Source organism: Megascapheus bottae, chromosome 21 (assembly GCF_031878675.1).
Source record: "Megascapheus bottae isolate mThoBot1 chromosome 21, mThoBot2.hap1, whole genome shotgun sequence".
Lineage (NCBI taxonomy): Eukaryota > Metazoa > Chordata > Mammalia > Rodentia > Geomyidae > Megascapheus > Megascapheus bottae.
Genome location: NC_143529.1, coordinates 35,978,526 through 36,001,352, shown reverse-complemented (window position 1 = coordinate 36,001,352; position 22,827 = coordinate 35,978,526). Strand labels below are relative to the sequence as shown.

Sequence of the window (22,827 nt, the reverse complement as noted above, 5' to 3'; positions counted from 1 at the left end):
CTCTGGGGAGTGATTAGACCATGAAGAAGGCGCCCTTGGGATCCAGATTAGCGCTCGGAGAAGGAACTAAAGAGGCTGTGATTGAATGCTCCTGTGTGGTGAAATTACAGGGAGAAGAAGCCATCTGTGAATCAGGGAGAAGCCCCTCACCAGACACCAAACCTTCTGCTGCCTTGATCTTGAACTTTCAAGTCTCCGGTGAGAAATGACTGTCTAGTGCTTGTAACACACCCAGCCTGGGGTGTTCAGTCACAATCACACAACAGGCGAAGATAACATGTATTTTCAGGTACAATGTCTCTGCACTCTTCCTCCTTACCTACGGCCAACCGAATTCTCTTCTGAAAAACAATCCCATGGCCACCATTCATTATTTGGTCAGGTGGTTTTGAGCCAGGTGGGAAGAAGTCTGCACTCCTTGCCTTCTTTCACAGTCCCAGGGATGAAGGCAGAGCCAAGACTCAAAGCTGGAGCTCTGCATGCATCTGAGGATGGATGAAATAGCAGAAAAGCCGAACATACCTATCACCAGGTCTCACACCGCCACCTAAGTGCCATGTATGCACCCTTGACACCAGTGGGATTCAGTGATGAGTTTTACAGAACACCCAGAAGTTCACATTTCTCCATAAGCTATACTTCTTTCCTGCCTTGTGTCGATTCCATTCATAGTTTTAACAGTCTCCGCCTTCTAGTTACTCACTACAATCGCTTAAGTAGCTCAGTTGTAGAATCCGTGAGTGAAGCTGGGCAGGATATGGCACATCTCTCGCAGACAGCTCCTCGCCCAGATGTGCCACCTTGATCGCACAGGTGAGTTTCTACCTGGGTTGACTTCGTGTGGGGACCCAGGCCCTGTGGAGACCACATGAAGAGACCTGCGCACAGCCTGCTTCCCTACTGATGTCTCCAGTGAAACTGGGGACGATGTGACAGATTCTCGAGAACCTCGGTCTTGCACGCTGCATGTTGACAGGAGCTCTTCCTACTTCTGCATGCCTGGCTTGCCTGGAGACACCCCAGCTTCTCTAAATGGTAGTGTCCTTGGTTATGTATCACTGGAGCTTTCCCATCTCCCATCCCTTCCCTGCTAAATGACCACCCCCTGAAAGCATTTTTATTTTCAGGAAAAAAAAAGAAATTGCAATCTGTTCGATATAAAAGAAACAGATTGGATGCGAGAAATGGTGCAAAGCAAGAGATATTTTGGGATACTGGTAATAATTGTAGTGGACTTCCATGGCATACTGGAGGCTGGGCGGGGCAGGGCTGAGAGAATCCCTCCTTTTCACACTTCCAGTTGTGTGTGGATTGGTAATGACGACAGAAATCTCTTGAATGAGAGAAGTAAAAAAAGAAGAAAAGGTTCCTCCTTTCAGACACGAGGCAAGTCAGACCTGTGACTCAGCCCTTCAGCTTGGTCTGCAGAAAGCTGTCAGAACGGGAAAGGCTTGCGTGCTGCAATGCCTGTCAAGAGGGCAAAGGTCAACGTGTCCCGAGCACTTGAGGTCAGCAGCAGCCATCGGGATGGCTTGGACTGTCCTGGACTTTGCTGGCCCATGTCAGCGGTTCCCTGGGTGACTGGATTGTGTTTGACACACTTCAGTGTATCACAGCATTTCACTGTCGTTGAACATTTTGTTAAATGGAGCGAGCACACGGGGAGCTCTGGATTTCCCCATCCACGCAGGATCAAGGCCTTCACCACGAGGAACTCATGGCCTCTCTTCCCCTGCCATGGTTGATAAGCAAAACCTATCAAAAGCAAGTGCTTTGTGATTTGTCTGGAAACAATACTGGAAAGATGGCTGTTCTTTTTTAATGACAAAGTAGATTCCGTAAGCCGGGCACCGTGGCTCATGTCTATAATCCCAGCTACTCAGGAGGCTGAGATCTGAGGATTGAGGTTCAAAGCCAGCCCAGGTGCTAAGGAACGTGAGACTCTTATTTCCACTTAGCCATTAGAAAACCAGAAGTGGCACTGTGGCTCTAGGGGTAGGGTGGTAGCCTTGAACTGAAGAGCTCAGGGACAACACCCAGGCCCAGAGTTCAAGCGCCATGACCCACCAAAAAAAAAAAAAAAGGAGATTCTGTATTGCACGTGAAATGAATTTCATGGACAATGAAAATGAGGAATTATTTCTTGAAAAAGTAGCGTCCCAATAAGAGAAGTTATGGCCGGAAGGAGGGAGGGGTCTCCGCTGCTAATGTATGTATGTGCACACATAGCAAGGCAGAGAGCGGGGGTAGGAAGGAACCGTGTGTGAATCACCTACAGTCATGTCTGTGACAGGGTGCTTTCCGAGGATGCCTGGCTTCCACGCCAGGCAGGCCTCACAAAGGACCATACTAACTGGGGGGGCGGGGCACCACCACTCACCTGCTGGCTATGGGGCTCATCTGGACTCAAGTCTTGATGCAGAGCACAGCAGTTCATCCTTAGAAACCAAACCATGTCCTCATCCACCTCCACCACATAGGTATCTATGAGCCACTCAGCAAAGGCCAAAAAGTCCTTCCTCATCCTCCTGCCTTATCATGGCTGTGCTTCCCTTTTCCTAGACTAATACAGAATGTGTGGAAAACCCTGCTTTGAAATCTCCACTCCCTCCAGAACCTCAGCTCGGAAGGTACTAAACACTCTCCTGTGACATGGTGTTAATGATATGGAGATTAAATGTCGTTATGAAAGATAATTTGCATGCGTTCAGCAGAAGGGATAAATTTGTGTGTGTGTGTGTGTGTGTGTGTGTGTGTGTGTGTGTGTGTGTGTGTGCACTCTGTCCCTGCGTTTCTTTGGTTCAAGATTAGAGCTCTAGCACTTGGGCCACAGCTCCTGGCTCATTTGGTAGTTCAATGGACATAAGAATCTCACGGGACTGTCCAGACCGCGTCCCGCCGCCAGCGCCTTCTCTCCACTCCTGCACCCACACTCAGCTCACCATGGATGATGATATTGCTGCGCTCGTTGTCCACAATGGCTTCGGCATGTGCAAAGCCGGCTTCGCTGGCGACGATGCCCCCCGCGCGGTCTTCCCCTCCATCGTGGGACGCCCAAGGCACCAGGGCGTGATGGTGGGCATGGGCCAGAAGGACTCCTACGTCGGCGACGAAGCCCAGAGCAAGAGAGGCATCCTGACCCTGAAGTACCCCATCGAGCACGGCATTGTTACCAACTGGGACGACATGGAGAAGATCTGGCGCCATACTTTCTACAACGAGCTGCGTGTGGCCCCCGAGGAACACCCGTGTTGCTGACCGAAGCCCCCCTGAACCCCAAGGCCAATCATGAAAAGATGACCCAGATCATGTTCGAGACCTTCAACACCCCAGCCATGTATGTGGCCATTCAGGCTGTGCTGTCCTTGTATGCCTCTGGTCGCACCACTGGCATTGTCATGGACTCTGGTGATGGGGTCACCCACACAGTGCCCATCTATGAGGGGTATGCCCTCCCCCATGCCATCCTGCGTCTGGACCTGGCTGGCCGGGACCTGACAGACTACCTCATGAAGATCCTGACCGAGAGAGGCTACAGCTTCACCACCACAGCTGAGCGGGAAATTGTGCGTGACATCAAGGAGAAGCTGTGCTACGTCGCCTTGGATTTCGAGCAGGAGATGGCCACTGCTGCTTCCTCCTCCTCCCTGGAGAAGAGCTATGAGCTGCCTGATGGGCAAGTGATTACCATTGGCAACGAGCGCTTGCGTTGCCCTGAGGCCCTTTTCCAGCCCTCCTTCCTGGGCATGGAATCCTGCGGCATCCATGAAACTACCTTCAACTCCATCATGAAGTGTGATGTGGACATCCGTAAGGACCTGTACGCCAACACTGTGCTGTCTGGTGGTACCACCATGTACCCTGGCATTGCTGACAGGATGCAGAAGGAGATCACAGCCCTGGCACCCAGCACAATGAAGATCAAGATCATTGCTCCCCCTGAGCACGAATACTCTGTGTGGATCGGTGGCTCCATCCTGGCCTCCCGGTCCACCTTCCAGCAGATGTGGATTAGCAAGCAGGAGTATGACGAGTCCGGCCCCTCCATCGTGCACCGCAAGTGCTTCTAGGCAGACTGTTACCTAGCTGCAATACACTCTCTCTTGACAAAAAAAAAAAAAATACCTTAACTTTGCGCAGAAAACAGATGAGATTGGCATGGCTTCATTTTTTTTCTTTTGTTATTCTTTTTTTAAATTTTTGTTTTGTTTCTTTTGGCACTTTTGACTCAGGATTTAAAAACTGGAATGGTGTGAAGGTGGCAGCAGGAGCAGGAGCAAGCAACCCCCAAAGTTCTACAATGTGGCCAGGACTTTGATTGTACATTGTCTTTTTTTTTAATAGTCATTCCAAATATTGTGAGATTGCATTGTTACAGGAAGTCCCTCACCCTTCCAAAAGCCACCTCAGCCCCCTCCTTCCTGGGAAGGAGCGTAGCCTGTCAGCCCTCCCTTGCCCAGTCCGTTCAGGGGAGAGACAACATTGCTTTCGTGTACATGGTGTAATGCGACATTTTTTTAATTGCCTTAATACTTTTTTATTTTGTTTTCTTTTGAATGGTCAGCCATGGTGGACCTCCTTCCCTTTTTTGTCCCCCCCTCAACATGAGATGTATGAACGAAGGCTTTTTAAAAATCTCCCTGGGAGTGGCTTGAGGTGAAAGTGGCCAGGACTCCCCTGTACACTGACTTGAGACCAGTTCAATAAAAGTGCACATCTTGAAAAAAAAAAAAAAAAAGAATCTCACGGACTTTCCTGCTCTGCCTAGCTTCCAACTGTCATGCTCACATCTCAGCTTCCTCAGTAGTTAGGATTACAGGTACAAGCCACAGACACGTGGCTGAAAGTTTTCATTTTAAGTAATAGCATGAAATGACTCCAGGACCCTGGGCATTTTTCAGTCCATTGCTTGAAATCTCAGAGTCAGCCCTGCAACCCAAGAATTTGGGAAGCTGGCAATACTACACCTTCCTGAAAGGTTAAAGGTTCAGGAGAGCCCAGCCTCTTCTGCTCTTGCACAGTGTCAGGAAGTGTTTCTACTGTTAATGTTTCCTTTAACCTTGCCAGCCTGACCTTGAGGGAGGTGTAAGGCAATGAGAGGAAGCTGGTCCATCCCTCCATACATTCCCCCCAGAAACACTTCCCTTGCTGCGGCTCCACCAGGCTTGCAGGCTTCTTCTATGGATCTCATGTTTCTCAACATAAATCACTTATTTACGGATATTTGACATTTGTCAGTGTGGTGCTATTCCCTCTCTGGACATTTGATATGTTAATTCTTTCCAGAATGCAAGACAAACTTTAGGGCTTTTGAAATTTACACACTTATACAGGCAGTTTGTATATCTTTCCGAAGGCCATGCATTCATTAGCTCCATGAACCTTAGGACTATTTTGCCTTTTATGAAAATAACATATTTTCTAGGCCAGTACTGAGGCCTACGGTTGACCTTGAGGCTACATGTTCTCACATGTCTTTTTCTTTTCTTTTTTTTTTTTTTTTTTTGCCACTCGTGGGGCTTGAACTCAAGGCCTGAGCACTGTCCTTGGGCTTTCTCAAGGCTAGTGCTCTACCACTTGAGCCACAGCACCACTTCCAGCTGTTTTTTTTCTATGTATGTGGTACCGAGGAATTGAACCCGGGTCTTCATGCATGCTAGGCAAGCACTTTAACCACTAGTCCAAACTCCCAGCACCTCACATGTCTTTTTCATGCAAGGTTGGTACTCTACCATTTGAGACACACCTCTCACTTCTGAAAATAATATTATTATTCACAAATCCCTGTTGTACAAATGGTTTATAATGGACCCACATCTCCTTTCTCTCACACTGCTATCCAACACCCACGTACATTTACACACATACATATAGACACATACAAACACACACACACACACACACACACACACACATAATCAAAATTTCCATAGAGTTGGAGAGCTTGTATGGACCATGGTTTTTTTTAAACTTATCAAATCTATACCTTATACTCATCCCACCACATAGAAGAGTGTGGTTCTGAAATGATTCTGGTTTCTGTTGGCTTGAGTACTACTGCTATGCAAGTCCATCCCAGTTTCTAGCTAGCACAAACAACCTCTTCTCAGAGCCCCGTCTACATGAACTCTGTGTCCCTATGGTTATAGGGCATTCCTACCAATTTCTCATATCATCACTCTATCCCCAAAACTAGGCCCACTTACAAAGTCAAACACATGGCTTTTCTGACCAGGAAAAGCCTAGGATTGCTGTTGTTTTAATGACTTTACCCACTTAGCACTGCACAAAATCATAGTAACAATGTGGCTCATAAACTTAGGAGATAGATTCTATGACATAGAAACTAAATGGATGCACATATTCTTGCTTTTATTTTTACTTAGCCCTCATAGGTTGACAAACTGCAGACTTACTTTCCTGAGGTATTTGTTTAAGTTGGTCTTTCACCTCCGCTCTGAGCCAAGCCATTAAAAATGGGCCATGCCAGACTGCTTCTAGGTCACCGAGAGGCTGAGCAATGGCTGCAGGCACAGGTGCAGGTGGCAGGCGGGGCTGGCCCCTGAAGCCAGCCTGGTGTGGGGGGCACTGGTTCAAGAGGAAGAAGCAGAGCCTGGCGTGCTGGCTAGGGGTATGCAGGAGTGCTGTGAGAGGATGCAGACCCCAAGAAGAAGGGGACTGGAGGAAGGATGGGCTTCCATCTGCAAGGTGATTCCAGGCAGAAGGCTTTCCTGGGACCCCAAGTCTGGCATGTGGAGGGTGGACTGAAGCCTTCAGTGACGGTGGCAGGGAAGCTCCAGTCACTTCCTCCTTTGTCAGGAAGTTTCTGGTGCTCTCTTGGGGTCACTGTGCTCCGGGGCCTCCTGGCCCCGTTTCAGCTTGTCCATGCTCCCCCTCCACCATCCACTTTGTGATGACAGTTTTCACATCACCTCCTGTGCTTGGGGCTCCAGAGGCACAGGTCTGCCTTAGGCGGTGCTTCTTATGTTAGTTAGCTTTCCCTTGCTGCAGCAAAATATCTGACATAAACAGCCTAAAAGGAAGACAGATGGGAGCTGGCTCACAAGCTCAGAAGTTTCAGCCCTTGGATGCTTGGCCCCTGTTGTTTCCGAGCCTCTGGTGAGGCCAAGGAGAGAACGTCTAAAGGATTGAGTGTTGAAAGGCCCGGCAAAAATGGAGCCAATAGTTATCACAACGTAGGTCTCGTATTAAAAATCAGAAAAGCTGGCATTCAGTCATACACCAGGAGATAGTCAATACAAACTTGAATACATTCAGAGAAGATAGAAAAAAAATAAAAAAAAGAATGGAGCCCCCAAAAAGCCTTTGTGTTTTTCTATTGGTCACCTTTGACCTTAGGAAAGTACTTGCAGGAGATGAGGGGTAGGGTGACAGAAGCAAAGATTAACAGATTATTTTTCTCTAATGGAGGGGGCACAGGGTTCATTCACATAGTCCCAGTAGCCACTAAGAAGGAAACAAAACCTGAAGTGGTCATGGCTCCAGCATAAGCTGCAGTGAGCCAAAGATCTCCTATTCCACCATTCGGGACACGTTGACATACAGGATTGCTCCACAAAGCCCGCTGTTGTAAGGGAAGAGCTGCCCTGAGTGACCCAGAATTAAAGACCTGGAGGCTGGCCTTGCACTCAGGCTCCTCTAGGCAGCCAGGACACAGAGGGCACAAAAGCACCATTGTTCCTCCCCTCCTGGGTCCAGCCAAGTGGGTTTTAATTAAAGGAGACACACAGGCATCTCAGTTCACCTGGGTTGGTGGGGGTAGAAGGGAAGGAGGGCCCCCAAGTTTCCACCCAGTGATGTTTAATTCATGGTACAGCTACGAATGGCCTGGTATTTATTGTGACTTGGGTTTTTTTTCCCCCCCTCTGTGCCTATCTGAGTCGAAATTTAATTATAGTGATTGAATTATTACACAAGTCAAAGATGGTCACTTCTGCAGCAAGCTTCTCCTGCTCTTTGGTGAAACAGATCTGGAGAGGCAACCCCGACCCTGAAGGCCTGCGATCCCCAGGTGCTGGGGCAGGGCTGACTTGGGAGACTGCACAATCCCACCGGGAACTGAGATTGAGGGGACCGAGGGTGGTCCTCGCGCTCACCTGATCTGGGCGGGTAGTAGAGATACTCAGACAATAACATCTGGGGATGTTTTATTTGTGATCAAAATCAGCAGCAAGGATGCAACATCCCAGTGTTAACACCAGCTTGAAGGGTGTGCACCTCGTGACCCGCAGACCTCACAGAGGGGAGTCCTGGGAGGGAGCCCCCACCGAGGCCGCCCTGGCGCGGGACACCTCCTTCCAGACCCCACCATGGGCACAGACGCCCCCAGGACAGGACCGAGCCCGGCGCCGCCTACCCTGCGGCACCGCCCACCCCGCGGCGCCGCCCACTCCGCGGCGCCACCCATCCCGTGGCACCGCCCACCCAGGCACCGCCCACCCCGCGGCACCGCCCACTCCGCGGCGCCGCCCACCCCTAAGGCACCGCCCATCCCGCTGGGCTCTGACGCCAGACGCTCAGTAGAGGGCGCGCCGGTACCAGCGGAGTCACACCTGGGCGGGGCCGAGCCCGGCACCTCCCTCCCCGAGGCACTGCCAACCCCAGAGGCACCGCCCACCCCGAGGCGCCGCCCACCCCGAAGCACCGCCCAGTCCACGGCACCGCCCACCCCGAGGTACCGCCCACCCCGCGGCACCGCCCAGCGGGAGGCCGGGACCTGCCGGGTGCGCTTGCGCGCGTGCGCACAGGCAGGTGCGCAGGACCTGGAGGCCCACCTTGGGCTTTAAGGCTTTATCCCTCTGGCCACCGGCCTCTCCTGGACTGGCTTCGAATTAGGAGCGGAGGAGGAAGCCCTGCCCAGGGAGGGCGCATGCTGTCCCTGGGCGCACGGAGCCCGGAATCCGGCCGGACGTCCCCCCTGGAGCCCTGCTGTCCTGTTCTGGAGGATCACACTGTGGCCCACACGGTGTGCCAGCCCAGCTGCCGTCACCACGGAGCTGGCGATAAAGACCAGCAGCTGCGGGGTGGGGGCTCGCAGGTGACATCACAGCATCGTGGTTGGAAGCCATTCTGGGCCAGAGAGGCTGTGAGCCTCCCATCTCCAGTTAAACAGCCAAAAACTGGAAGGGGAGCTGTGGCTCAGGGGGTCGAGTGCCAGTCATGTTCCAGCGTGCTGAAAGACAGGTCCCAGGCCATGGATTCCAGCTCCAGCGCCGGCGCGCGCGCACACACACACACACACACACACACACACACACACACACACAGCGCACTCTTACGGGGGGGGGGCTGGCACTGGGTTGAGCACGTATGATTTCAGTTGCTTCATACACATGGCACATATGTTGGGTACGTTTCAGACCCACAGGAAAGACTCGGGGTACCCACTTGTCTGTCAACAGGGACCAGCCCCATGGCCTTAACGTGTGTACATTGGAGGAAAAAAAAAGAGGCTCACAGCGGGCCTTGTCTGTCAGACATGAGTGACTGGTAAATGTTACTTCTCTCCATAATTCCAGTGCTTTTCCAATGCAATCCATATTTAAGGAAATTCCCAGTTGACTCAAACAAATGACATTTTTATGTGTTAGGAGTTAAATTATCAACTGTAAAAAAAAAATCAACTTATCACCCAGGGAGTGAAATTAGGAGGTAGAGCGGCTGCTATTCAATTATGGTGAGTTGCTGTTTAATGGCTCTTTTCTAGAAGGCTCTATTAGCATCTATTAATCTACTTTTTTTTTCTACTGGACAACAGACAACCCTCCCCTGCCGACCCCCACCGTGGGGATCCAGAATGCAAAGGTTAGAGTCGAAACAGGTGGTAGAAAGCTGGCAGCACAGTACCAAGACAACTTGTGGGAGACAGGACTGAGATCACACACACACACACACACACACACACACACACACACACACACACACACACGCGCGCGCGCATAAAAACCAGCCCTGATTGGAGAGTGAAGCTCAGGGGTGCCTTGCGTTTTGATGCTTTGGGGGCCAAATGAGGCAGCTGCCCAGCTGACCTGTCCCTTTCCAGATGCCTGGGTGTCAAGCTGCTTGTCAGAGTTCCACACTGGATGGATGCCAGTGTCTGCCCTGACCATGGCAAAGAAGAGGCAGCAAGAAGAGGCACGCTCATGAGAGGGTGGTTATTTATGAGACAGGCCTTGAAGAGGGCCAGGAAATTTCCTGCAAAAACACAAACTACTGTCTTCCCAGAATTCCCAGTAACATGGATGATGTCATGGTGAATTACACTGAATTATGTTATTTTTGCTTACTCACTATCATCTGCCTGCCCTTCGGGTAACAGCTCCCTGGTTCTCCTTCGGAAATCACCAGCTTTTCACCTGGGCCATCTCAATCTCCGTGGTCCCCCCCCCCCCACCCCATGCTCTTTGACAGGGGCAAGGATTTCTTTTGCCCCTCCAAAAGGATCTGTCTTCCAGGCTTTTGTTGAAGTTATTGGAATAGAGGTGGATGGTGTTAATTCTAGGATTGCCAAACTAGAGGGTGTGAGTCTAAGGTGCCAGAAGTTAGAACAGCACAGATATTCTGAGGACAGATGGAGAAGACTTGATCTGAAGTCCACTTTTGAGCTCCCAGATCCAGCCATACATGAAAATAATGCTTACCCTATTTTTCCCCTACAACAATGACTCAATTTGAGTCAAATTTTTGTCCACTGAAAATGACCTCGGCCTACAACTCTATTCACCATTAAGTTAAAATAGTGTTGATGGAGTCTGCAGGGAGGAAGAACAGGGACACCGCGCACTCTCAACATAAACTATCCAGCCCTCCGTCACTACAAATTCTTCATAAATTAAGTCTGCCAATTGCTGATTAAAAGTATTTCTTTTTAATTTTTGTCTGTACTAAATATGTGCAGGTTGTACTTCTTTTCTTCTTGCTCCCCAAGCAATACAGAATAACAATTTATATAGCATTTACATTGTGACGGGTACCTATTTGAAATGAGGGAGACATGATTGAAAGCCTATGGGAAGGAGGATGAGTTGATAAGCAAATATCCCATCAGTGTAATCTGCCAGGCATCAGCTGATACCCTGGGCTCCCCTGGGCAAAGCCACAGCTTGGAAGCCTTGGGTTCCCCATCTAGTAAGGTGGACAGGTGGCCTGCATGGCCCTTTTCAGCCTGACACTCGATGTCCAGATGACAGACTGAACCTGGACAGTGGGTGACAGCAGAGCTTTTACTTTCCCAGGACTTCCGAGATGGCAGGCAGAGCTCTTGTCATTCCTTCCACAGGTGTCCATTTTCTTACATGTTTTGGTGCAAACAAAATCATACAGCATAGATATATATACATATATGTGCTTTATATGTATATTAATGTTCATTCACAGATGATGGACATTTTCACTGTCTTCCCTCTTGACTGTATTTGCCAGTTTCAAGGACTGCAGATGCTCCCAGTCCGGAGCCCTCTACAAGGGTCTCTGTCACCGAGTCCCCTCAGTTCCTTCCATGCTCAGACAGGACATAGGACTTGCATTTGTTACGATTCCCGGGCAAGAATAAAAACTCTGAACCAGTAGGGTGCAGTAGCTCACGCCTGTAATCCCTACTACTCAGGAGGCTGAGATCTGAGAATTGCAGTTCAAAGCCAGCCTGGGCACTAAAAGCGGTGAGACTCTTACCTCCAATTAACCACCATAAAACTGGAAGTAGTGCTAAGGGGCAGGGTGGTAGCCTTGAGCTGAAGAGCTCAAGGACAGTGTCCAGGCCCAGAGTTCAAGCCCCACAGCCAGAAACCAACCAACAAACAAAACCTCTGAATTGGGGAGACAGAAGGAGGAACAAAGGGGACTCTGGCATTTGTAACCCAAGCTGCCACCAGCTCCAAGTTATCCTTAATACATTTTGCTTGGGCCTTGAGGTGTTGCAGGAACCCCGGGTGTGAACCTGGACCAGGGCCCCTCCCCTGCCCACTGGTGCTGCTTTACCTGAGAGGTCCCTGTAAACTGAGGGGCACAGGGAGGCCTGGGCAGAGCAGGCCAGCCCTCTGTGCTGGGATGTGGGGAGGTGGGGGGGGGTCTTAGCCCCAGCTGGGCTTCCCGGGCGCCCCCCGTGTTGGGATGGGAAGGAAGCTGGGCAGTCACGGGCTCCGGGGCCGGTGGGCAGGGTGGGTGGACAGGACGCGGGGGCCCCGGGCTGGACCCTGGCCCTGGGGAAACACCCTTCCGGCCCCATCCTGGGGGCTGGGGCGGTCGCAGGCCCCGGCTCGCCCCCGCTCGCCCGCGCCCCCACCCGGAGGCGGCCGGGCCTCGCCCAGGCGCCCAGCGGCTGCGCAGCGGGGACCCCGGCCCGACCCCTTCCGGAGCCCGGCTGCGCCCAGGGCCGCGGCGCGGGGCACCGGGCGCTGGCTCGGGTTGGGGCGCACGTCCCGGGAACTGTTTTCAAGGCCGAGCCGGGAAGGAGAGCGGAATCCGAGGTCCATTGTCTCGGCGCGGGCTGCTCGGGAGGGGCCCGGAGGGCGATCGGAATCCACCGAAGCGCGGGAAACCGGCGGCGGGAGGGGACGGCCGAGCCGGACCCCAGGTCGAGGGGGCGTGGCCGCCGTGGGCGTGGCCGCCGTGGGCGTGGCCGGGGTGGGGCCGGCGGCTCGGCCTCGGTGGTCTGCGGTGGGCGTGGCCTCTAGGGGCGTGGCCTCGAGGAGGCGGAGCCGGCGCCTCCGGGCCGCTGCAGGCTGGCGGCGGCGGCGGCGGCGGCGGCGGTGGCGCGGAGACTGCGGGGACAGCCAGGCCACAGCAGCGACACCCGGGGGACCGCACAGCCCGCCTGCGCCTCTGCGGAGCACCCAGGGAGCGGCAGCCGCACCACCCAAGCTCACTGGAGATCGGGGAGCCCGGAGCGCGGAGACCCGGAGCGAGCCCAGGCCGCGGCGGGAGCCCCGGGTGGGGGCGCGGCCCAAGGAAGCCGCAGAGCGAGCCGAGTCCCGGCGAGGGTGCCGGGGGAGAGCCTCCCGGCCACCGCGGCCACCGCAGCCACCGCGGCCTCGGCGGCGGCGGCGGCGGCTCGCGAGACACAAAAGCCGCCCGGAGAGACGCGATGCCCGCGGGCCGCCAGCCGGGCGGGCGAGGGCGCGGGCGCCGCGGAGTCTGAGCGCGCCCAGCCGCGCGCCCCGGGGACGCCGAGGCCCCGGCCGGGAGCCGCGGCGGGCGGGCGGGGCCCAGGTGCGCGGGGCCGCGGCGGGCCGTGACTGCTGGGGGGGGGCGGCGCCCTCCCGCCCGCCGCAGCCGCAGTGGCCGGCGCCGCAGCGAGGAGCCATGGGCAACATCTCCTCCAACATCTCGGCCTTCCAGTCCCTGCACATCGTCATGCTGGGCTTGGACTCGGCCGGCAAGACCACGGTGCTGTACCGGCTCAAGTTCAACGAGTTCGTGAACACGGTGCCCACCATCGGCTTCAACACGGAGAAGATCAAGCTGAGCAACGGCACGGCCAAGGGCATCAGCTGCCACTTCTGGGATGTGGGCGGCCAGGAGAAGCTGCGGCCGCTGTGGAAGTCGTACAGCCGCTGCACGGACGGCATCATCTACGTGGTGGACTCCGTGGACGTGGACCGGCTGGAGGAGGCCAAGACCGAGCTGCACAAGGTGACCAAGTTCGCCGAGAACCAGGGCACGCCGCTGCTGGTCATCGCCAACAAGCAGGACCTGCCCAAGTCGCTGCCCGTGGCCGAGATTGAGAAGCAGCTGGCGCTGCACGAGCTCATCCCGGCCACCACCTACCACGTCCAGCCGGCGTGCGCCATCATCGGCGAGGGCCTCACCGAGGGCATGGACAAGCTCTACGAGATGATCCTCAAGCGCAGGAAGTCCCTGAAGCAGAAGAAGAAGCGGTAACGCGCCGGGCCGCGTCCGCGGGCCGCCGGGGTGGATGGACGGAGGGATGGAGGGATGGGAGGACGGACGGACGGATGGACGGACGGATGGAGGGATGGATGGAGGCACCGGGCCCCGGCGAGCACCCCCGCCCGCCGCCCGCGAACAAAGACAGCGAACCGAAGCGACGCTCGGGATTTCAGACCGAACGCCGCGTCCGTCTCCGCGCGGCTGGAGCGGGGCCGGTGCGCCGCCCGCCCGCCCGCCCCGGGCACCTTTGTCTGAACGCTGCCCCTTCGGACGGGCCGGGGGCCGGCGGGCCGTGGGCGCGGGGACCTGAGGACCCTGCAGGGCGCCCTCCGGGCCGCGGAGGAGGAACAAAAGCGACCTCGACCTCTCCGGCGGCGGGGCCCGAACCCCGGGCCGCCCCGCCCGCCCGCCCGCGCGCGCCGGGGTCCGCGCGCCCGGAGGTCCGCGGGGCGGGGCGGCTCCAGGCCTCCGGGGGCCGCGGACGCTGGATTCGTTGGAAGTCACGGGGCGGGTCCCCGTGGGAATTTCACGTGTCCTGCTCTGGGCCCAAGCCAGGTGTGGGCCGGCGCCCCGCGGGGGCCTGGGCCGGGAACAGCCTCCGGGGTCCCCGCTCGCCAGGCTGCGCAGAGCCGCTTCTCAGCCTGGATCCAGACCTCGGCCGGGGCGGGGAGCCGGGACCTTGTCCGAGTGCAGGTCGTCATGACACGGAGAGACCCAGGAAAACGAAAAGGAACACAAAGGAAGGGTCGGAGTGGTGGGGACGGTCCATCCGCTGCGGCGCGGTGAGAGGTGTGGGAAGGGCAAGACGCTGGGGGGCGGGGGTGCAGGGCCCCCGTGGTGTAATCAGCTTTAGCTACCTGGGCCCATAGGTGTTCAGATTTAAATTCTCAGCTGGCTGATGTGGGGTGAACACCACACAGCTACTGATGTGTGTGCTGAATGCAAGATGGCTTTTTTTTTAATTTCCTTTTTTTTTTTTTTGGCAAGGGATGTCTCTTGTAATACTAACCTCCTGGTGATGGGTTTTCAGACATGTTTTAAACACACACACACACACAAAACCCTTTTTAATAAATGAACATTCACCTTAGAAAAATTCACCTTAGGGGGTGGGAAGAAAAAAGAAAAAAGATTTTGCCCTGCCTTTTCTGTCCCTTGACGCAGCAAGCGGCAACGTGTTTAGATGTCTAATTTGGTTCCTTGTGGCCTCTCTGGTTCAGTATTTCATGCTAAATGTCTCCTTAGAGTATTGGATGTCAGGCGCCAAAAAATAACCCCCCCCCCTCGCCTTGTTGCTAAAATTGACCTCCTTGCATGGATTTCAGAGCAAAGGATGAAGTCCTTGTGAAATATTTCATCTTGAGGGAACTGGCCTCCTAGCTTGCCTGCACCTCTCAGGCCAGCCAGGGAATCAACAATGGGTGCTTGAGCTCCATGGAAGCCTGTGACGTCATGGCCCCTGCTCCTCAGGCACTTCCCAGTTTACTTGAAAGAGGCTTTGGAAAATAGAGAAAGTGACATATTTTTAATAACGGAATTTAAAAAAAATATCCTTTATAATCAGGACTGAGTCTTGGCTTGTGGAAGCTGTCATTTTACCCTGAAACAGTATTCAAAGGGAAGCTTACAACGGTTGGATTTTTAATCTGTCTTATGTTCCCAGGTAGAGTTTTGATTCCCTGTACCCCCCCCACACACACCCACATACGTGGTTGTACACTTCTTTGCAAAGAAGGCTGATAGAAATTGGACATGGTTAAGAGGGAACTTGGAGTTAGTCACATTGTAAACCTGTACTATTGTCCATTATACTCCGGAAGTGGATTTAAGAGCCAGATGCAGAATTCCTGGCTTGCAACCCAGTTCTTAGAAGAGTTTTTTGTTTGTTTTTGTTTTTTTTCAAAGCAGCCATTTAGCAGCCCATCCTCTTTTCCTCTTGTGGGTGTATTTGGTACCCCTCCAATGCTGGTCTTTTTTTTTGTTTTTTGGGGGGTTTTTGTTGTTGTTGTTGTTGTTGCTTTTTGTATAAACTCAGTAAAGAAAATAGAGCTAAGAAGCAACAAAAAGCCTGCTAAGATCTCAGTTTACACAGCGACAGCAGATTCACTGGCTTCTCAATGGGCTGGTCCCATGGTCTGAAAATTCTGTATAGAAATATTAAAGTAAATAAAAAAGAATTCATCTTCCTTTATTTTCTTCACATGCAGCGATTTCTTAAGCACTTTGCATTTTGGTAGTTCCACACTATGGGGAGAATAATCTATTTATTTTGTGACATTGCCGATGCCAAATCCTGTCACCTTGTGCTGATGACGTGCTGACCCTGTCCTGCTTTCACAGGGAAGCAGGACGGTTTTGTCTTCTTACCAGTAGTTCAAGGGTACAGTTCACTCTTAGTAATTGTACAGTAAAGTCAAGCCCTGTGGTGTATCAACAAAGTCAAAGAGTCTCCATTGATTTCTGTACTCTGGGACTGACTAAAGCCCGCTTGTCTCTGATAAGGGGAGGCGGAGAAACGCCAGAGGGGTGGCCTCTGGAGGAACCCCGCTTTCTGGTCATCCGTGACGACAGGTCATGCTCCTGCCCTGTGAATGCAAGTAGGTTACACATAGGAGTTATTTGGCCTCCCCAGAGTGAGCTTTTGGAATCTTCTCTAATAAACCCAGGGAGGCCAGGTTTGTTTTAGAATAATTCTCTTCATGAATTCTCTTGTGATGGTGTTGGGGCCCTGTCTCCTGGCTTCGGTTTTCCCTCTACCTACCGCTGTAATTTTCTGTCTTGATCATTCTCTCCTTTGTTTCCATCTCCTTTTATAAAACACATATGATGCTGTGAACAGAAAATAAATTATTTATACAATCAAACCGTTGGAGACATTTTTCTGTGGAGGCCCTTTTTATGGTGCTGTGTTCATCTCCAGCTGTTTGCTGAACAAGGGGTGAGGGAGGGGAGCTCAAGAAGGGGTTAGGGTGGCAGTGGGTGCTAGGGCTGTTTCATAGGGGCCCTGAATGGTGGGCATTGAGATTCAGGCAGGAGTCTCTGGGACTCCTCTGCCTGTGTCAGGGCCCCTTCCTCATGCCTATGTAGCGGGTTTGACTCACGTCCTGTAAGAGGATCGTCCTGCCTGCTGCAGTCTCCTGAATGGTTAACCACTTCAGAGATAGGATCCGATAAGACAGAATTGGAAGGAGCACTGCCCCTCACCACTCAGTGGTGGTAACTAAAGCGTCTCAGTGTCTTGCCGGGTCTGCACCGAGCACCTGTGTTCTCCCGGGAAGAGTCCTCTTCCACAAGAGGTGTGGAAAGAACCCCATACTCCAGCTTCTGTTGAGTAATGGTGCAGTGTCTGCACAAAAAAGTAACAAGGTCAGAATCACTGTTAGCCCTTGGCAGCCCCTCAGCAAGAGCTTCCATAGCAGAATGACGGCTGAGGCCCCGGGCATTGTGGAAGTCTGGAATGAAAAAGGTCAGCTCCAAATTCTGGTTACAATGCTTTGGACCACATGGTTTTACTCAAGTTCCTGCACCTCTGAGCCTCAGTTTCCCATTGTGTAAAACATCATCTTAGTAACCTTGAAGAGCTGTTGTGGGGTGAAGCAGAATACAAATGCAGGGCTTAGGTGATGTTACCTGGCCTGTCAGTGTGGGTTGCCATCTTTCTTTCTTTCTTTTTTTTTGTGGGTCATGGGGCTTGAACTCAGCCTGGGCATTGTCTCTGAGCTCTTCAGCTCAAGGCTGCTGCTCTACCCTTGAGCCAAGCCCCACTTCCGGTTTTCTAGAGGTTAATTGGAGATAAAGAATCTCAGCTCCTTTTGTACCTGGGCCGGCTTTGAACCTTGATCCTTAGATCTCAGCTTCCTGAGTAGCTAGGATTACAGGCACGAGCCACCGTGCCTAGCTATGGGTTGCCATCTTTCTCCCAGCCAAGCCATGCCTTTTGGCATGAACCTGCTAAAACCTTGCTGCTACTTCGAGGCACAGGACAGAACAGAGTCAAAGGAGCAGAAGCAGAGCCTACAGTTAATCTGGCGGTGAGTCTTGTCATCCAAAGTTGGACATATATTTATTTTTTTCATGACAGCTTTGGGCACATGAACTCAAGGTTTCAATATAGTTTTTTACCTTTTCATTCACAAATGGCACTCTACCACTCGAGCCACTTCTCCAATTCTGGCTTTCTGGTGGTTAGGGATAAAGAGACTTATGAGCTTTTCTGCCTCAGCTGGCTTTGAACCATGATTCTCAGATCTCAGCCTCCTGAGTAGCTAGCATGGCAGGCATTTCATGCCCCCATTTTGCTGGACTGTAAGGCCCTCTAAGCTGGTCACTGATTGCCAGGACCCAGCACACAGGTTGACTACGTAACAGAAGCTCAAACTAGATCAAATGACCTATTTCATCTTAATTGGCTTCGGTTGTAAACTTCAAAATGCCATTCTATAAAGCTTACGATTGCTTCCTATTAAATATTTAAATTAAAATAAAGCAAGGGTACTGGCATCCTTCCGTGTAGTTATGGTGACATGACTCCTTGCTGTGACTTCCTAGATGCATACATGATAAGTTAGGGACTCTCGTCACTGGAGATACTTGTTAGTTACTTGGCATCAAAGTGCCACAGACACTCGGTAAACATGTGCCCATGTGCACACAAAACCCTGAGAAATCCCTAATCATTGAATAAATAAAATCTTTGGAAATCAAATTGAGCCAAGATGGTCCAGACACTAGTGGCTCACATCTATAATCTTAGTTACTTAGGAGGCTAATTCATATCTGAGGATCGAAATTTGAAGACAACCCAGGAATGAAAGCCCATGAAACTCTTACCTCCAATTACAAACCAAAAGGCCAAAAATGGAGCTATGACTCATTGGTGGTAGAACGCCAACCTTGAGCATAAAAGCTAAGGGACAGTGCTCAGGCCCTGAAAAACCTTCACTTACAGTGCAAGCTAGTTTAGCCTTGAATTCACAAGTTCAAGCGGAGTCAAGTGACTTTTGATTCTTAGTAAATAATTATTCATCCTGTGTTGTCTAGAGCAGAATGCACATGGCGGAATCCCTGACCTCAGACAGTCTACGAGGCTGGTTTTAATCTTAAATGGCAGCGGGCTTTTGCCCAATCTGATTGCCCAGTCCTTACAGATTCCGCCTCTGTAAGGATTGTTTTTACAGCCCACGGACACCTAGTTTTCCAGTTTTCTGCCAACATCATAGACTGTGTGGATGCCACAGTTGTGAAGTAGGAAGGAGAAAATGAGGTACAAATGGCAGAAGACAGACACTTCTGGTGGATAAAAAAGCAAGAGAGCAAACCCATAATGCAGTCACCCTGCTCCATGCCTGGACCATGTGCTGCTAGGTGCATGCTAGTCCATGCCAGTCACAAACTAGTCACAAGGACATACTTTTTCCTCCCCAGGGTCCAGAAGACTCACCTTGCATCCCTGCGTGACTCTGGTTCTGGTATTCACAGCTGTGCTTCTGTCTGCCATGGAAGGAATGAGATGTTGAGGTCCACAGGAAGGCATTTGTTGGCTAGAGGGAACATGTGCCACCATCCTCCCACCCCCATACCAAGCTTTTGCTTGGCTTGCACGTCAGACGGGTGCTCTACTACCAGATCCACAAGCCCTTCACTTCTGGCTTTTTCATGGTTAATTGGAGATTAGAGTGGCCTGGCCTTTTCCGCCTGGGCTGACGTCGAACCATGATCCTCAGATCTCAGCCTCCTGAGCAGCTGGGATTATGGGCCTGAGCTCCCTGTCCCTGGCCTGGTCTTGATTCCTTCTTCAGTAGCTCTCCTGGGCTGACAATAGAGTGTGAACAGGACATGCCACCTTTGACTTCCACCAGCTCTGAGTCTGGGTGCGCTGTGTTCTTTCCTTGCAGAAACGTCCAAGGTGAGGGGCTCTACAGGAGAATGGGGGAGGCCACGGGCTCTGTCCCAGCTCAGTTGTTGAAAGCTGAAACGGGCTTCTCCATGCTGGCCTGAGCTGCTGGCTGAATACCTTGGATCTGGCTGACAAGAGTCGGAGCCTCTGGTACAGTAGCCCACAGGCACAGCCTGCTTACAAGGCGGGACAGTCTGTGTGGGATCCACTGGGACTCTGATCAGAAGCTTTGTGCTCTTTCCTGCCCAAAGCCTCGGAGAGTACTAGCTCTCGACTCTCACAGATGAGGAAACCAAGCCTAAGGGGGGAAAGAATGACCTCTTCCAAGGGGGTGAGCACATGCCACACTGGTCCCTCACACCCAGGAGTCTGGAGGGGGGGGGCAGGGAGGGTGTCACTGCTGCACTGGAAAAATCTGCCTTCCAGGGAGCTGAGGCTCCCAGTCTAAGACAAGCCGAAGAGCTGGTGCTCCCAGCCAACTCTGTGCGGAAACAGCAGAGCCTCCCAGAACTTGCTGGGCAGACCCGAGCCCTGGTCCAGTGCTGCCTCTTCCCTCTCCTCCCCCTCCTCTTCCTTTTCCTCTCCCTTCTTGTTGCCAGTACTAAGGCTTGAACTCATCATGGTCGGGTCTGTCCCTCAGCTTTCTTGCTCAAGGCTGATGCTTTTCCAGTTGAAGCACACCTCTACTTCCCAGCTTTGTGGTGGTTCCTCAGAAGTCAGATTCCCCTGGACTTGCCTGCGGGGACTGACTTCAAATCAGTGTCCTCAGGCCTCAGCCTCCTGAGTAGCGAGGCCTACAGGCATGAGCCACAGGAGCCCAGATGCTGTTGCTCCTTAAAGATCACTCTGCAGGGCCGCGAGTTTGGCCTAGTGGTAGAGTGCTCGCCTAGCATGCATGAAGACCGGGGTTCGATTCCTCGGTACCCCACATACATAGAAAAAAAAGCCAGAAGTGGTGCTGAGGCTCAAGTGGTAGAGCTCTAGCCTTGAGAAAGTCCAAGGACAGTCCAAGCTCAAGCCCAGGACTGGCAAAAATAAAAATCACTCTGCAGACACGCTTTGAAGGCAGGGGCCCCTTCCTTCTCCTTTCAGGTCTTGTCCTTGAGTCATTTCATTCCTTTCAGGATTAGGTGGTGGGCAAGGTTGCTTGGTGCCTGCCTGGCTGTAGCTCAGGGACATCATGTGCAGTGCATGGGCTGTGGGGAGCAGCATCTTTATGTCTCCACCTACTCCAGCAGGCAGAGTGGACTTCCTGCCTGGATCTCCCAGGGGGTAGTTTAAAGGCCTGAGACAGGTGGGAAAGCATGGCTGGCCAGCGAGCCACTCAGTGCGGCCAGCGGCCAGGACTCCCCTGATCTGCTCCTCCATGCCCCTGGGTACTTCGGTCTTTTCTAAGCACTGCAGGGCCAGTACAGCAAAGTTGCGCATGAGAACCTGGACACCCAGGAGCCCCGGACACCAGTGGCTGACCCTCTGCTGTTCCAGGAGAGTCATCTGCGCCTGACCCTGGCTCTCCCAGAAGTCTCTGCTCATGGGGCTCTCCGACACTCTCCAGTGGTTAGACATACCGAGGTGAGTGTGACCCCTCGTGTGGTCTCAGCTCCAGCTCCGTCTAGGACTCCGTGAGGCCAGAAGATGGGTGCCGGTGGCTCACACCAGTAATCCTAGACTGGCACGCACGCATGAGCACACACACACACACACACACACACACACAAAGATGGGGATCCATCTAGATCCGTTTACTCTCCCTCTCCTCCACAAATGAAGAAGTTCCTGCAGTGACACCAAAATGGAGCCCTGTGCTTCTTCCGAGCGTGACGAGGCTCTGGATGTGTGGCACTGGAGTCCGGCACGGCATCCGGGAGGCCACACACATGGAAGGCTGGGAATCGAGCATGCCCTGTCTCAGGGCCGCGAGTTCAGGGTGACCCTGTCGTGACCTCCTGGAGAGACATCATGAAGTTAGTCACCGCTTTGGCTTGTGATTGGCTGAGGAAGTGACCTATGACACCATCGTGAGCAATGAGGCGAAAGGGATAGGCTTCCTGGAGACAAGTGAATGGATGGCCGCTGGGAAAACTTTCCTTACAGGTAAAGTGAGACAGGGCCCATGGTGCCCGGCCAAAGGACCCTGGCTAGGAAGCTGTGCCCGACCATGGCCTCCCCGAGGGCCCTCCACTGTGAATTCAGCTCCTCCCTCCCTTCCACGGGTCCCTCCCCAAGTGGCAGGGTGACAGGGGCTCTCTACCGAACGTTCCAGAACACAGCGGCTTCTCCTGATGGGAATGCTTGCGTGGAACACCATTTTCTGAGCAAGCCACGCTGTGTTCCTCCTCGCGCATTCCTCTCGGTTCCACTCTCCGAGATTCCCATGGTCTCCAGAGGCGTTTCTGTCGCTGCGGTTACAGAAACCCAGTTTTATAAACAGCAATCACATCGCCTCCAATATGTTGCAAGCGAAAATGTCTCTGTTAACAGTCATGTTATAACATTTACCTTGAGCTAATTTTACCCATGCCAACACTTAAAAAAAAAAAATGCCTCCAGCAGCAAAAAGCACCCACTTTAAAAACAGGGAAAATTTAAAAGAGACATTTCTCTGAAGAGAAAGGAATTGTCAGTGATCACAGGAAAACATGCTCACTGACACTCGTCATCCTGGAAATGAAAACGAAGCAACTGTGAAACACCACTCTGTACTTCTTAGAAGTTTCCTAAAACTAAAAGGCAACACCAAATCCACAGATTGTCATCAACGCTGGCAACCCTCAGACACTGCTGAAAGAGTATAAAATGGCTCAGATCCTGTGCAAACACTTGACCATTCCCTAAAATTTTGAAGAGAATTGCCTTTGATCCAGTAATTCCTTTTCTAGGTCTGGATGCATTAGTACTTCTTCATGCTGTCCTCAAGAGAAATAAAATAATACGCTTTCAGGAATTCTTTCTACAATAATGTTCATAGCAACATTGTTTATAACAGCCCCACCCCACTCTCAAAAGAAAAAACCCCGAATGTC

At 52.5% G+C, this 22,827-nt stretch overlaps 2 protein-coding genes and 1 pseudogene across 2 annotated transcripts; all 3 read left to right on the top strand.

The window, feature by feature from the left end:
- Positions 1-2,929: 2,929 nt before the first annotated feature.
- Positions 2,930-3,258, top strand: LOC150048966 (uncharacterized). The gene has a single exon (XM_090355091.1). It carries the CDS (start codon positions 2,944-2,946, stop codon positions 3,256-3,258), a length of 315 nt encoding a protein of 104 aa, XP_090211217.1. The 5' UTR covers positions 2,930-2,943.
- Positions 3,259-3,296: 38 nt separating this feature from the next.
- On the top strand, positions 3,297-4,741 carry LOC150048965 (actin, cytoplasmic 2 pseudogene; annotated as a pseudogene).
- Positions 4,742-12,796: 8,055 nt separating this feature from the next.
- Arl4c (ARF like GTPase 4C) lies at positions 12,797-14,690 on the top strand. Its single transcript, XM_090355090.1, has one exon. The coding sequence runs from the start codon at positions 13,321-13,323 to the stop codon at positions 13,897-13,899; it is 579 nt and encodes a 192-aa protein (XP_090211216.1). The 5' UTR covers positions 12,797-13,320; the 3' UTR covers positions 13,900-14,690.
- The last annotated feature ends 8,137 nt before the right edge of the window (positions 14,691-22,827 follow it).

What these genes read in the sequence shown, in the direction of transcription:
- LOC150048966 (XM_090355091.1), top strand. Translation starts at nt 2,944, where the DNA reads ATGGATGATGATATTGCTGCGCTCGTTGTCCACAATGGCTTCGGCATG.
- Arl4c (XM_090355090.1), top strand. Translation starts at nt 13,321, where the DNA reads ATGGGCAACATCTCCTCCAACATCTCGGCCTTCCAGTCCCTGCACATC.